Source organism: Parus major, chromosome 1, assembly GCF_001522545.3.
Source record: "Parus major isolate Abel chromosome 1, Parus_major1.1, whole genome shotgun sequence".
In the NCBI taxonomy this organism is placed as follows: domain Eukaryota; kingdom Metazoa; phylum Chordata; class Aves; order Passeriformes; family Paridae; genus Parus; species Parus major.
The window spans coordinates 39259835-39274466 of record NC_031768.1 but is presented as its reverse complement, the minus strand read 5'-3'; the positions used below and the strand labels follow the sequence as shown (position 1 = coordinate 39274466).

General features: G+C 40.2%; 1 protein-coding gene across 5 annotated transcripts in view; it reads left to right on the top strand.

Moving 5' to 3' along the window:
- The window catches only part of FARP1 (FERM, ARH/RhoGEF and pleckstrin domain protein 1), a 201745-nt gene that overhangs the window by 126500 nt on the left and 60613 nt on the right, over positions 1-14632 (top strand). For all 5 annotated transcript variants that reach the window (XM_019006212.2, XM_015624602.3, XM_015624585.3 and 2 more), the window contains exons 3-5: positions 7404-7508; positions 11931-11973; positions 13069-13147. In XM_019006212.2, coding sequence (XP_018861757.1) covers positions 7404-7508; positions 11931-11973; positions 13069-13147 — 227 coding nt within the window. The remainder of the gene's footprint in view (positions 1-7403; positions 7509-11930; positions 11974-13068; positions 13148-14632) is intronic.

Genomic DNA, 14632 nt, shown 5'->3' with positions numbered 1-14632 from the left:
TGAAGATGATGTGTTGGTTTGTGTTGTGAAAAGCTCAGTCCTGAGGGTGCCCAGCCCATCTCTCCTCCATTTTTGTGTCCTCTCATGCACATTGAAATGCCATATATAATAAATGCAGTGTGGGTGGTGTTTGCCCGTTAAGGCACAAAGCTGTAATTTTATGAGCCAAGTGAAAATAGACCAAGCAGAGGCTCCAATTCCATAGCTTTACTGTACTGCAATTACAGAGATGTACAGTTACCTGAGGATTTACTGTAGATGAGTTTTGTACTAGTCTGACTCTGCTATAAGAAAAAGCTTAACCAAGCAGTACTGAAAACAGCCTCATCATAAAACTTTTCATTAGCTTTGCTAGATAATATTTTGCTTTTTCATTCCACAGCTTTTAACTATTAAAGAGGATTATTTAGTATTTACTGTTCACCTGAATTTTACTGTTGGCTATTTCTACTGAATTTGATTTTTTGGCATTGAATGAGAGTTTAAGGTGTAGCAAGAGCAATCCTTCTGCTTCTGCCGATTTTAGAAAATATTTTGATATAAACCAGTTTGTCACAATCAGAAATACAAGACCATGGTTAAGTTACAAATCCATATTTCAAATGCAGAAAAGTGCAGTTTTCTTTTGGAGACCATACCAGAAATGGAAGCAAATGAGAGGGTTATTAAACCCCTTCTCTTTGTATTCTTTGCCTTGCTAATTGTTTGCTGTGTTGATTTTTGGTTAGCAACGAAATTCCTAAAATAGTTGTTGTTCAAGTTTGTTATAGCTGATAGGTTGGAGGGGGTGGGGGGGGGAAGTTTAACTTTGCAGCTGCATTTTTTTAAGGGCAGTAAAACATACCTTAAGTAAAAAACTACCATATCTTAAAATTGTGCTGTTTAAAAAAAGGTGCCCAGCACCACCAAAACTGACCAAAAGGTAAAAGTGTACATTAGAGACTGTGGAAGGCAACCACTGACATTAAGGAAATACAGCTTATGTGGTGAGTGTAAAAGCAGTCCAAAAATCTCCAAATCCAAGCAAGTAAAATCTTGAAAGACAAGAAGGCTAAATAGTCTCATTGTACACCCGCAGCAGATGATCAATCGCCTGTTTTTAAGGCAGCATGAGAGACTTATTCTGTTACTGCTTTTGGCCTCAGTCCGCCCTTTGATGGTATGTGCACAGTCTGTGCAAAAGCATGTGGGATATGTGCCAGGAGTGGAGCCCTCAACTGCAATCAAATGGAAAATTTCTTAAAAGGAACGAGGTGCCTTTAGGTTATCATAAAAATCTGCCTCTTCTGCACCCTCTTTTCAGACGGGATGCGTGCCTGGTGGCTGCAGGTCCACTGCTTCAGAGTAGTGGCGGGAGTGTGTGGCTTCTCTCCCTGGCCTGGTGTGTAGGAGTGATGAATAATACTTCTTCAACTTCTCAACTACCCAGTCTAAGCTGAACAGCCAGGTAAAAACTAGTAAGCCCAGGTGTAAGAGCTATCTTTGTGGTCTAATGCTATTTTTGTAGTCATCTAATCCTTCCTATAGGATTAAATCCTATGCTTTGAAAGGGAAGAGAGCAGAAGAAGGGCAGAGGGTCTCCAGGTGTCTTGGCAGTATTAGGGCCAGAGCAACAACACTCAGACCAGTGCTTCTTGCCTTTATTTCAGAAAATAGACTTTTGCTAAATATGAATTATGCATTTCATTTTACACCAGAAAGGATAACTGTTTAAAATACGAAATTTGTCTTCAGATGCTGACAGCATTGTTCTCCTGCAAGTAGTTTTCAAGCCTTCTTTGAAGTAGAATTTTCTGACAGGGTTATTTGTTTAAGAACCCTATGCTCAATCTCATCTGAGGTTATTTTTATACTATTTGCTTATCATGGACTGTTCTTAGTTGGTTTTCTTTCATTTCAAAACTGTAGATACATACATAATTTTAACAGTTTCAAATAACAGAAGGTTATGCTGTTAAGAATGTGGGTTTGTTATTTTTAGTAGTGATTACAACTTTGTATGACTTCAGAAATAGTAATGAAGTTACTGAAATAAGTTTTCACAACCATTTCAATGCTGTTGTTAAATTGAAGTATAAAAATAATTTGGCAGTCTGATTTGGTTTATCTGATAATAGGCTGATCAGTACAAGGGATTTTTTTTTTTTGTTATTAACCCTGAAAGAGCAAATACGTTTTAACCTTTGTGCCATATAGTATTAAATATCTGTAAAATATTTAGCATGACCAAATTGTCACATAACATTTTAGGCCATTTGAGCACCCAGAATGGGGAACAGGAGGGGAGGGCATCAGTGGAAGGTATGCCTGCCTTTATGTGGTGGCAGGTGTGAATAATGAATGTACATTTTTCTTTAAGATGAACATAAGGGAATTATTTTCTCTCCTATGAGCTGCTACTACTGTACAAGCAAGTGTAATTAAAACCCAAAAGAACGCAAACTTCCTTCTGACCCATTTGCAGCAGTTTTGAAGAAGAGAAGGAAAACAGAGTAGTCTGTGTTTCCATGTGAAACTATTTCTTACTTCAACCAAAGATGAGACTTACATTTTTTCAGAAGAAAATGGGTTCAGAAGAAAGTGTTTGGTTCTTTTAAGCTGGTATTACTGCTTCGCAATGTAAAAACAAACAAAGAAAAACCTTTCAATCAATAATCTTGTTTCAGGCTAGTATCAGAGATTATTTGGCTGAACAGATAAAAAATGGTAAAACCTCTATTTGATCTTAAACATATATACTTATTTTTTGGTACATAGTGAGATAATTGCTGAATTAACTGTGGGAGGTAGTGTAATCTGTCCAAACCTGCTTCTTTTAAGGGTCTGGATATCTTCTAGATATAGCCATGTACTTTCTTTCTTTTTTTAAAAAAAAAACAACAAAAAGTATTGCAGTATGTGTCAAAGAATGGTCTAAACAAGTATGTAGAGGGATACTTTTTTAAAAATGATTGGCATTTGCTAGAACATGAAAGAAGTGTTGAACCTATTAAAATATTCTCCATTGGAAGATCATAAGCAACATACTGTTTTGGATTTTGGTGGGAGTAGAGTGAGGCTGAATTGAGTAGGACTGAGATAATGAGCAGACAGCAAAATATTGAATATATAATGCGTAAAGCAGGCTAGTTTGACTGGGTACCTTCATAGCTTGCAGCTAAATGTGGTGATGCACATTATTCATAATTTAGAACTTGACGTTCCCTGAAAATGTAAAGCGACTTTTAAAATGTGATTTCACAGAGCTAAATGAAAGACTGGCTCAAAATGCATTAAGGAATAAGGATGTGTAGCTGGAAGTCACTGAGCTTCTTTTCATTGTAATAAATTTATAATATTATTTTGGTATAAGTAAATACCACATCAAGAGAAAAATAGCAGTTCTCTGGTGTATCAGTCTGACTGGAGCTCCCCTCATCTGAAATCATTAAAACAGATGTCAGGGCTCCTTGTTGTCAGGGTGAAAGATACACCTGTATTTCTCAGGAGAAGTTCCCTGTCAGTGTGCTCAGATGACTGGTTTAGGGTGGGGAGAGTTGTTCCCTGGAGCTGCAGTATTTTTTTACTGATTGTACAGGAATCTGGCTGTCAACAGAAGCAGGAGCAGGGGACTGCCACCTGCTGCAGGTACTTCCCAGCTCCTGGGGTTGCATGTGACCCTCCCCCAGCTGTATTCCATCGGTATACCATGCCCTCCTGTTTCCTTTCCCTTGCTGCCTCACAGGGTGGTCGTGTCTGTGGCAGCAACAGAATTCAGCAGAACTCAACAGAGTCCACAGAATGACCAGGTTGGAAGAGACCTCCAAGATCAAATCCAACCCATGCCATAACACAACTGGACTATGGCACCAAGTGCCACATTCAGTCTTTCTTTAAACACATCCAGGGATGTTGACACCACCTCCCTGGACAGACCATTCCAGTACTTAATTATTCTTTCCATGAAAAACTTTTCCCTAATATCCAGCCTATATTTCCCTTGGTGCAGCTTGAGACTGCATCCTCTCGTTCTGTCAGCTGCTGCCTGGAGAAAGAGACTGACCCCCACCTGACCACAGCCTCTCAGGAAATTGTAGTGGTAAGGTCACCTCTGAGTCTCCTTTTCTCCAGGCTCAACAACCCCAGCTCCCTCAGCCGTTCCTCACAGGGTTTGTGTTCCCAGCCCCTCACCAGCCTCATTGCCCTCCTCGATGCACTCCAGTGTCTCAATGTCCTTCCTGAGCTGAGGGGCCCAGAACTGGACACAGCACTCAAGGTGCGGCCTCACCAGTGCCCAGTACAGGGGGGAATGACCTCCCTGCTCCTGCTGGCCACACTATTCCTGATCCAGGCCAGGGGCCATTGGCCTTCCACCATGGCACACTGCTGGCTCATGTTCAGCTGGCCCCAGGTCCCTTTCCACCTGGACACTGTCCAGCCACACCATCCCCAGCCTATAACATTGCAGGGGGTTTTTGTGGCCAAAATACAGGACTCAGCACCTGGACTTTATAAACTTGTTGAGGTAAAAAGTTAAAAAGTTGAGGTATAGTCTTGCCACCAGGCTTCATTGCTTCCATGCTTCCATGTCCACGTCCCCCATGGAGCAGACTGGTGCTGGCATGGAGCAGGGAAAGCAGCCAAGCTCTGGCTTACGCAGATGCTGCCATGGGGCTGTGGAACAGGGACCAGTGAAGCTTGCCTAGAACTTGCTGTCTGAGGCATGGCAGCGGGACCATGCTTCATGATTGGAAAATGCCTTCCAAGTTCAGTGGAAAACTTGTATTTTCTTATAGGAACTCGTAACCATGCTTAAGTCAGGCACAACTGTTGACTTCAGATGATGTCATTGGTGTGGTGCACTCATTCCTGAATGCTCCCTCTGTCAGCTCGTGTTTACTGCGCCCTGAATGACTCCTGGTTTGCTTCCATACCCACTAGACTGAGCTTTTAATTTATTGTGTTTAAATTTTTTAGTAGGGATGTCATGGAACTGCACTAAATCAAGATCTCTCTGAAACCTCGTGAGTTTCTGCTTTTGTGGATGTTGTACTTCTCCTTCTGCTCCTGCAAGACCAGAGTTTCATCAGGCCCTAAATCTCAGCAGATTTTATGTGTACAACATTTCCTTTGAGAGAACTGTCAGATTTTATTTTGAAATAGACTGATCAAAGATAAGACGAGTTTAGAATAATAATATTTAGAAATAGTAGAGTAAGAAGCATTTCATTTTCTTGAGGCATACTCCAGAGAAAATGCCAAGTGACATAAATACTACAAGACCGCTTTTTTTGTTTTGGTTTGGTTTTGGGGGTGTTTTTCTGATTGGCTGGTTGGTTGGTTGGTTATTTTTTAGAGACACTTTTTTTTCCTATGAGGAAAGACGAAGTTTGGCCTTTGTCAGACAGAAGTCCATCAAATATTTTAGCTAGACATACATACATGATCGCTGGCGTGTTCTTGTGGTTGTGCATAGGTAGGAAAGCTAATTGCTGTGAGAATAACTGATAAACCCATTCTTCCTCTTTGTCTCCCTACCAGCACCACCTGGGTGGTGAACACTGGGAATTCTTTCTGGTTTAATGAAGCTGGAGAACATGATGTGTGTTCAAATATACTTGCACTTGAGAATTATTTTGGATGCCATTGTGTTAGATCAAAAGTGCTCTACCTAGAAGAATAGAGGTATTTTTTCCCTTCCTTCTTTGAATCCTCTTGGCATTTTACTATGAATTACTTCAGTTACTGCAAGTTTATGGTGAATTCTTAAAAAAATCTGTACTATTCACAGCGATTGCTCTTTATTTGTTTTTTGACAGTATTCATGAGGCTAATGTTTGCTTCAACAAATATTAGCAAACAGTTAATAGCTTGAGTGAATATTGCTTCCTGGTGGCTTAGGTCTCTCAGAAGCACTGGGAATATGTTGGGTAAAAACCTGTTCAGCAAGCTCTTGGAGAACTGAGCTTGGCTCTTCCCTTTGGACATTCTAAGCCAGCCAGCACTGAAGGGTTCAGTCGTTGTGTCCATTGTGTCCTGAATTGTGTTCTGCACGATCAGGGTGACAGTGCTGCTGTGGTGGCACATGCATCCTGTGCTTTCCCTAGAAAAATGTGATTGCTCTAATTTCTCTGGTGTAAGCCTGACTACTGGGCATTTACTTTTCCTAGTTCATATTACAGAATGTTAGATAAATTACCTCTGGAAAGATGATCTTTCTAACTAGGGTATTACCCTAGGTGGAAAAAGCCTGTCTTTATTTTTTGGTATCACAATGAAACAGGGACCAGACTGCATACTGATGTTTTTGGGAGGGATTGAGCAGCTGCCCACTCTCAAGCAGACTGTTGATATGGGCAATGCCTGGAGATGCCAGGGCCTGGGCTGAGCTGGTCTGCCCACCTCTAATGGTTGTCTTTTCTTCACTTGGCTCCTACTGTTTCATTTGACTCTATTATTTACTGGGCTAAAAGGGAGGGGGCCAGTCTAAGACCGGTAGTCCAGGATGTGATTGTTCTCTTGTAACAGGAGGGTTTGTACAATTTAATGGGTTATTATTTGTTCTGAAGTGAGTTTAGACCTGTGTTTCAGGGCCTCTTGAATTAAAATAGGAGCATTTGTCCAGGGAACAAAAATATTTGATTTCAGTGATTGGCCTTTTTTTACAGAGACAGGTTTTTGCAGAAGACTTGCTGGTGAACTGTAATTTGTAGTATTTTCTGCAGGTGTGGATTTAATAGATGGGCTGATGAAAAGAATCCTTACAATCAGCAGAGCAGTGGTTCTGGGAGCTGATATTGGGCTGGAACATCTGGTCTTTATAGAGGGAAGGCTTTTTGTGTTTGACTCCTCCAAATTACTTGCCAGCTCTGCCAGGGTAGCACAGACAAGCCTGGAGCAGCCTCAGTCCCAGCAGGAAGCCTGGGATAAGCTCACACGAAGTCAGAACCTGGGGTTTGAGCCTGCTGACTATCAAGCATTATCCAGCAAACCCTCATTCCTTGGTGTTTTGTGTGACAGGTCTGTCCTGGTTTCATGTCTTGTGCACAAATTACATGCACCACCTGACACGGCTTGAAGGGCCATGGGATAAAATTAAAATTCACAGCAGAAATAAGCCTTGATAGACATAGGAAAACTGTATCCCATGTCCTCCTCTTCTATTTCACAGTACTTTTCCCTCAAAAAATAAAAATGCACTAAAGATGGATTCAGAGCTGCCATCCATGGATGGATAGATATAGTCTTTAGCTTTAAAACTAGTGTAATTATTGTCAACTGCCTTGTGGGTATGGTTGTAATATACACTGATTTTGTAAACAATTTTGTCAGTGTTGTTTGTTGAATAATTTCTTAGCATAATAATTTTTCTGCCACTAATTAAAAGCATCTTTGTAACCTTAGGCTTTGTTTTCTTCTTACAGCAAAGAGCTCCGGGGAAGGTCTTGCATGATGCTGTTTGCAACCACCTGAACCTTGTTGAAGGCGACTATTTTGGCCTTGAATTTCCAGATCATAAAAAGATGATGGTATGTAAAAGGATTCATTTTCAGCTCTTTTTCATCTGCATGCACACTGTTTTCTCTCCTTCTGCTCCTTACTTGTAAGATATATTTAACCCTCAGTCTTCAAAAGAAAAAGGACTTTTAAAAAAAAGATAAATTGTTCTTGCCTAGTGGAGTTGAAGAAATGTTTTTAAAGCCTGATTGTTCCTGTCAGATTTCATCTGCATTGAAAGTAATGGCTAATTCAGACACAAGTTGGGAAAGTGTTTTGTTTTTCTAAGTTGCTGTACAGAAGCCAAAGGCTGGACTGTTACAGAACCTCAGCTCTCGATTTTATAGTCCTGTTTGATTTGGAGTGCAGAAATAAACTTTCTCTGCTGATAGAGAAATTGCAATGATTGTGACAGAGTTAATGAAAAACATGGGGCAAAAAAAGGGATGGATGAAATATTACAAGGTTAATAAAAAGGAATAAAAAGTAAACCAAGAACCTCCCATCTATTTTTGAGGGGCTTTCTGGGGAGCTGTGTGGCACAGACAAGTGTCCTGGTCCCGTTACTCAGGAATCTGAGATGAGCTGCTGGCAACATTCAGGCATTGCACTGCCCACATCATGTACCAGAGAAAGTCATAGGCTAATGACTTCTTAGTCCTTAATGACTTTCTTTTAGAAGTTTGTTTTATTTTAGACTTACTGTGTAACCTACTAGCATGTGTGCTAGTTACCTGGATTGCTTTGCCAGTACGTTCTGATGTACGTTGGATTTCATGACTGTTTGGTGAATTTTGCACCAATAGCCTCGATGACCTAAAAGAGTTGACTTTGGGCAGTTGTTAAAAAGAAAAAAAATCTGTGTTCTTTCCATCGAGCTAAAATATGCATAAAGAACAATATTTCTTAATGAAATTAATAGTAGGAATCTCTTGTCTGTCAGGAACAGACATTAGACAATAGACACTAAAACAGAATGCTGTCATAGTGTTCTGGGCTAATTACAATTAAACAGGAATTTTTTTTAAGTGGATGTCAGTATTTAGAAGGGATCTGCTTCACAGTGTGCGGCTGGAATTGCATAAAACACTGTTCATTAGAAGGATTAGCATTCTGCCAGATACCCTTGGCTAATGCTTGAGGTAACTTGAGGGCTTATTGTAACTTTCCTAAGCAGTGCAACTGTACAGTGCCATTGCAGCAGAGGGTCTGTGTAGCTGTGTTAATAATGACATTCTGACATTATTGATGGATGTATGTAAAACTGAAACAAATCCTAACATCTTCTGAATATACGTTTGCTTTTTAGTTTTCTACAAAATAGAGAAGGTCATTTGATCAACCTTCTCTACTTCACAGGTCATTAAGTTTTAAATAGATGACTGTCTGTGTTTTGCTCAGAGACCTGAAGTAAACCAACAATTTTCAGTCTTGTGAAAACAAAGTGGTTTATTTGCTTGAGGCAGAACACAGGAGAGATTGAGGTGCTGCCACTGCCTGAGGCCCTCACAGTGGCAGGAATTGACTGGCTGGAAATACGTCCAGACAATCACAGTGGGGGATGCAGGGCTCTGATGAAGAGGAAGATGAAGAAAACCCTTAAGCACAGTGCCAGTTTGACCTGAGGGAAAATGCTTCCTTGTACTGAGCATGGTAGCTTAGCTGGCTCCTACTCTGGCAAAAGGAAGTTCTAGCCAAATATCTGAGAGCACCAGTCCATGTTCTTGCTGGTTGGTCCAGTCTTTGCTTCTGAAAAATGGGGAGCTCCACAAACCTTGCCGATATCTAGTCAGCTGTCCCCTAAGAATGGTGAAATTCAGTGGAATTAATGCCTTCAACCACCCGAAAGCAACTCACAGAAACTCTGAAGCAGAAGATTTGATTATGAATTGTTGTTTCAATGCAGAGCAGCACTCCGAGAGTATTATTTACACTTAAATTATTGTAACCAGTTGATATGATGCAATTGAGGTGAATGTTCCCATGGGATTTAAAATTCTCTGAGCTTCATAAAGGCTATAATGTAGAACTCAAGCATTGTCCAAGTAAAAAACCCTGAAGTAAATGGTATGTCTGAGAAATAAAACACACATGCATATTTTATATTCATATCATCTGAAGAGAATGAGTTGCTTTTCCAGTGTAGAGAGCAATGTAAAAGGAAAAAAATAAATATTTAGAGCATATTTGTTTGGATGTAATCATATGTATGTGAAGTCATATATTCACAATTTGGCTGCGTTTATTTCAACATGCAAGGCTCCAGACCTCATATCTGACATATTGACAGTGGTATGTCAAGTTGCCTGGCAGCTGTATACATTCAAGCATGCCATGCTTGGAGCAGACAAGATCTGTATGGGAGATGATTGTGGAGGGTCTGAGTGTTCCACTTCCTGCTGGGACAAGGAGAAAAACGAGACACTGTCGCCAAGCCTGGGGTTTCACAGAATTTCATCACATTTGATGTCTGCCTCAATTCTCCAGCTGCTGAAATCTGGTCACCATCATGGAATGCCAGCCTTTGTTTAGCAAATAAGTAATCTAACTGTGTAGTTCTGGAGAAAATTAAAAACATTAATCTTAATTAAGTCCTTGCATTAGTTTTCCTTTCCAGTTTATAAACCAGTCTCAGACTGATGGTGTTTAGGTACAGTGTGGGAGCTGCATGATCCAGAAGTTTTGATTGCTAGGGTTTGACCATAGTGGTAACACTGTCATTTTGCCCCATCTTTCTCACTACATGCATTCATGTATTTTCAGTATCCAGCAGTCTGTTCAAGTGTGTTATTACTTGCTTGTAGGATGGCTGGGAAAGTTGAGAAAGGAATGGTGCATTTGTGTGCTCAGGCTGTACTACAAACCACCTCTGGGGAGAAGAGAGAGTTTTTTTTGGTGGTGGTGGTGGTGGTTTTGTTGTTTGTTTGTTTTCTTGGCCTCAAGTAAAATAGATTATTCTCATAATCTTGTAAATTGGCTATTTCATATTCAAGATGTCTTTTCCCTCTCTCATTAAACTTGGCAAAGTCCCTGACCTTTGTTGCAGATTATGTACCTGCAAACTTTCTGAAACAAAACAGTTTTAAGTTATTCAAGTGTCAAAGTGTGTCTGTACCAGTTTAGTATGTGAGAAAAACTGTATTGCTGTTCCTGGATAACCAAGTTTCTTTAACCTCTGAAACAAAAGAAAAAGACTTTCCTAGACCGAGAAACATAAGAATTCTATTGAGTAACATTGCTGCGTGGGAAAGGGCAGGGCTGTGAGGTCTCTGCTAATTGGAATCATTCATATTAGTAATGATAAAAATGGCACATGGCATTGGAGAAGTTACAGCAGTAATATGGGCCTGCTTCTCTCTGGCTTCTCAGGTGATTTTGGGATATGGATATTTTGAGTATGTTTCAATCTATGCATATTCTAAAATTATTAAAGGTCAAAGAAGTAATCATTTTAATACATACTCTTTTTCTAGAGGAAGACTCTATTAATTTGTTTTTTAATGGCTTTAACCTTTGTGATGGTTGTAGGGTGTTCTTCCTCAAATTCCAGATTTCTTCAAGGGATGCCCTGTGCAATTTAGTGAGATAACAAAATATAAATGATGGGCATGGGTAGTTACCAGCTGAGAACTATGAGCTGTCTCCGGGCCCGGTGAATCATCTGGCTTTTACCTTCTGCACACTGTCCTGGAAAATGGGTTGTCAAGTCAACTACGTGCAGAAGTTACACTGTCTCCAGTTAAGAGTGTCTGGGCCTGAATTTCCCAGGTTTATAGAATAGAGAAAATGTTCCATAGATCAAAAGTAAGCTTTCTCCCACCCATTCCTTGTCCTGTTGTCTGCTTCACACCCGTGATCTGAGAGAACATTCCTCTGGCAGGTGGTGGGAGGGAGGCTCCTTCATCTCCATGGAGCCCAACAGCAGAGCTCCACATTTGTGCCCAGACCTCATACTGGGATTCCTGTTGGGTCCCCCATACTCCATGAGTAGGCTGCTGCCATCTCATTTCTCCATTTGTCCAGCATTCCCAGCCTCAAAGGCACCAGCTCCATTCACTTCTCTTTCTCAAGATTATCCAGGGTTTGGAATTCAATGACAATACAGGACTGTCTTTTTCTAAACTCTTCATTTCAGTTTTCTTCCTACAAAATTAATGGTTCCTGACCATGTGTGCTGTGATTGTTGGTGTCTGGGACAAGTGAGGGGGGGATTTCCTTGTTGTTGCCCAGCTCTCTGAATCTCTACTGCCTTAAAGGCTGTGCCCATTCACAGTGCTGTTTTCTGAGCATCTCCCAGAATTTTGGGGAGAAAATCCACCATTGTATAATTAAGGAAAGCATAATGACTACACTGGAAAAAACAAATAGGTAACTGATAATCTAGGTATTGCAATTAAAAATGCTCCTCTGGTTGGTTGTTTAGAGATGATTACACCACCTTCTTTTGTTTTCAGGTGTGGCTCGATCTTTTGAAGCCTGTTATGAAACAGATTAGAAGTAAGTACTTCCTTGTTGACATTTCTTTCCTCAGTCTGAGAGTACTTGAATAAATTAGGACTCTTGTCAGTTGAAATCTTTATATTCTCAACCTTCTGCACTGAATGTTGTTGGAATTACTCTTTAATTCTGGCCTGTCCTTTCAATAGATACCTGAAGTCATGTCACATGAGCATATGAGCAGGCTGCCCCCATCCCACGGGAGGCTGGGGTTTAGTCAGTCACTGCAAGAGGCACTGGTGGCAGTAGAGGCAACAATTCAGTAGAGAAAAAGGGTGCAGTAAAAGAAGGACTAAAGGAACATACACTGCTGACTGGCAGGAATCAGAAGAGAAGAAAAAGAACAGGAGGACTTTATTCCTGGGAAGGAGCTGGCAGGTGTATTACAACTGTGTGGACATTGCTGCAGAACCTAGGACTTTTCAGACACCAAGAAGAGGAAACTGTTGGGATAGGGGAAGCTTCAGTGGGTGGTAGGAAAGAACAAGAAATTATAATTTTCTACCAGCTCTGGAAAGAGTAGAAGTGAACAGGAAAGGTTCTGATTATTTTGTTTCTCTGTCAAATATCAGCCAAGTTCTTAATTTATTGAGTTTTGTCCTTGAGATTCAGTTTTTCTAGGTGCTTTTCTGGTCATATTAGTATGAGTGCATGCTCTGGCAGCTCTCCCTCTTGCAAGACAGGGATGTGTTGGTCCTTTTGTCACTAGTCATACTTGTAAAAATTTTAACACTTGTGCTATTCTTAAAACAGAAATAGTAATTTGCTAGTGGACTTACAAGTAGAGTGTATTTTAGCTCCCTCCTGTTCTGAAGCAAGGAAAGTAGATTCACATATATTTTATTGGCTCAACTGATGTAATTGCTAAAAACATACTTGTTTTTGTCAGAGTAGCCCTTGACCAAGTTACTGTTCTCTTTTATTGTGTGTAAATTTTATTGGGCAATCTCCAAATATCCTGCATACTAACAAAGGACAGGAGGTTAGCATGTCTGTATGCACTGCAGGTAACATGAATCATCCCTTCTACATCATTGTGCATATTTGGCCAGCATGTTATTGGTGTTTGTTAACTTCCTTTGACATTTTCCCTAGGACCGAAGCACGTTGTTGTAAAATTTGTGGTAAAATTCTTCCCACCCGACCATGCTCAGCTGCAGGAGGAACTGACAAGGTTAGTAGCTGCATGACTGTTTCTTCTTGTTAAATCTCTGATGGACAGAGGGGAGAACATGGAGTTGGAGGTGACTGGGTGAGGATTGATGACTGCCTCTTACTTTTAGCTTGGTGCTATTTGTCCCAGCATTGAATGCACATGAAGGAATAGGCTCTAAGATTCAGCTGCAGTCTGTTCTAAGTGTTTCTGCAAAGTGCAGGAATCCTTTCATCCTTGGAGTCCTGTGAGAGTTTTGCTAACCCCAAGAGAAGTCAGTTTGGCAACAGAGTTCTCTGTTTGGCATGATGAACTCATGTACTGGCACTCTGGGGTGCCAAGTGTGACTCTGCACCCTCATCTGGGAGAGAGCTCTGTTGTGTCAGCTGCTGATTTGCAGCAGCATTGGACCCTGTCTGTATAGCCAGAACAAATGCCAAAGGTTTGCACAGGTGGAAGTGTGACTTTGGAGATGGAGAAATGCCAAATAAGAATGTAGAGAAGGATGCACACATATGCACAGTACCTTAACACTAACGTTTAAATGCTTTTCAGTGCATCTCCAAACCTTCATTTAAGCTTTGAATTTCACCCTGTATTGGCACAAAAAATCCTGCTTCTTTGTGAGTAAATCTGTGTATGAGGGACCTGTTAAGGTTCTTTCTGACTAGCAGGTCCTTCATTTATGGTCAGAAACATTGTTTTGTTGCAGTATTTTTTCACTGCAGCTTTTCACTCTTTTCTGGTCTACAGTATTATTAGCTTTAATACATGTTTCCATTCTGATTCAAAATTTTCACTATTTATCTCCAGTCTTCTCAAAAGATAGAGTCCTCTTTTGCAAAGAGCTCTGGTGTCCTTACAACTTCCATTATGAAGAACAAGTCCACTTCTGTTCACTGTTTATCTTTGTCATGTTTTATTTTGGCAACAGAGCATTGGAATAAAAAAAATAAAAAAATTGAGATTGTTTGATGGCCTGGAAAGAGAAAATTAGAAATGTGGGGTAGGAAGGAGTATTTCCTTAGTAAAGACTAAAACATAAAAGAAAGAGGAAAAAGAACAAAGGGATGAATGAAAACCTGCAATGTGATGTTGTGATGTTATTAATGAAACATTTCTGTTTCTGAATTGATATTCTGCATATCTGTTTCTTAGTATGTGAAGTGAAAATTAATTTTTGGTGATCTCTCTCTGTACCTGAAGATGTGTCTCTTAATCCTAATGACTTTTTTTGTTAGATTTTAAATATGTATGCTAGGGGATCTGAATATATATACACAGTAATGTGTAGGATGTGAAAGCATATCCATGGGGAACTGCTTCATCACTTGAAGAAGAGACTATAACATTTTTGTGCTATATTCCTCTACCAGGGTGAATTTTGTATGGGTAGACAGATGTCTGCATGTTTCAAAAGGATGTTATGTAGATCTGCTGTATTATTTCAGTGTATACACACACAGTACTTTTCCATACTCCTCAAATCAGCTTGCCCTTTTCATT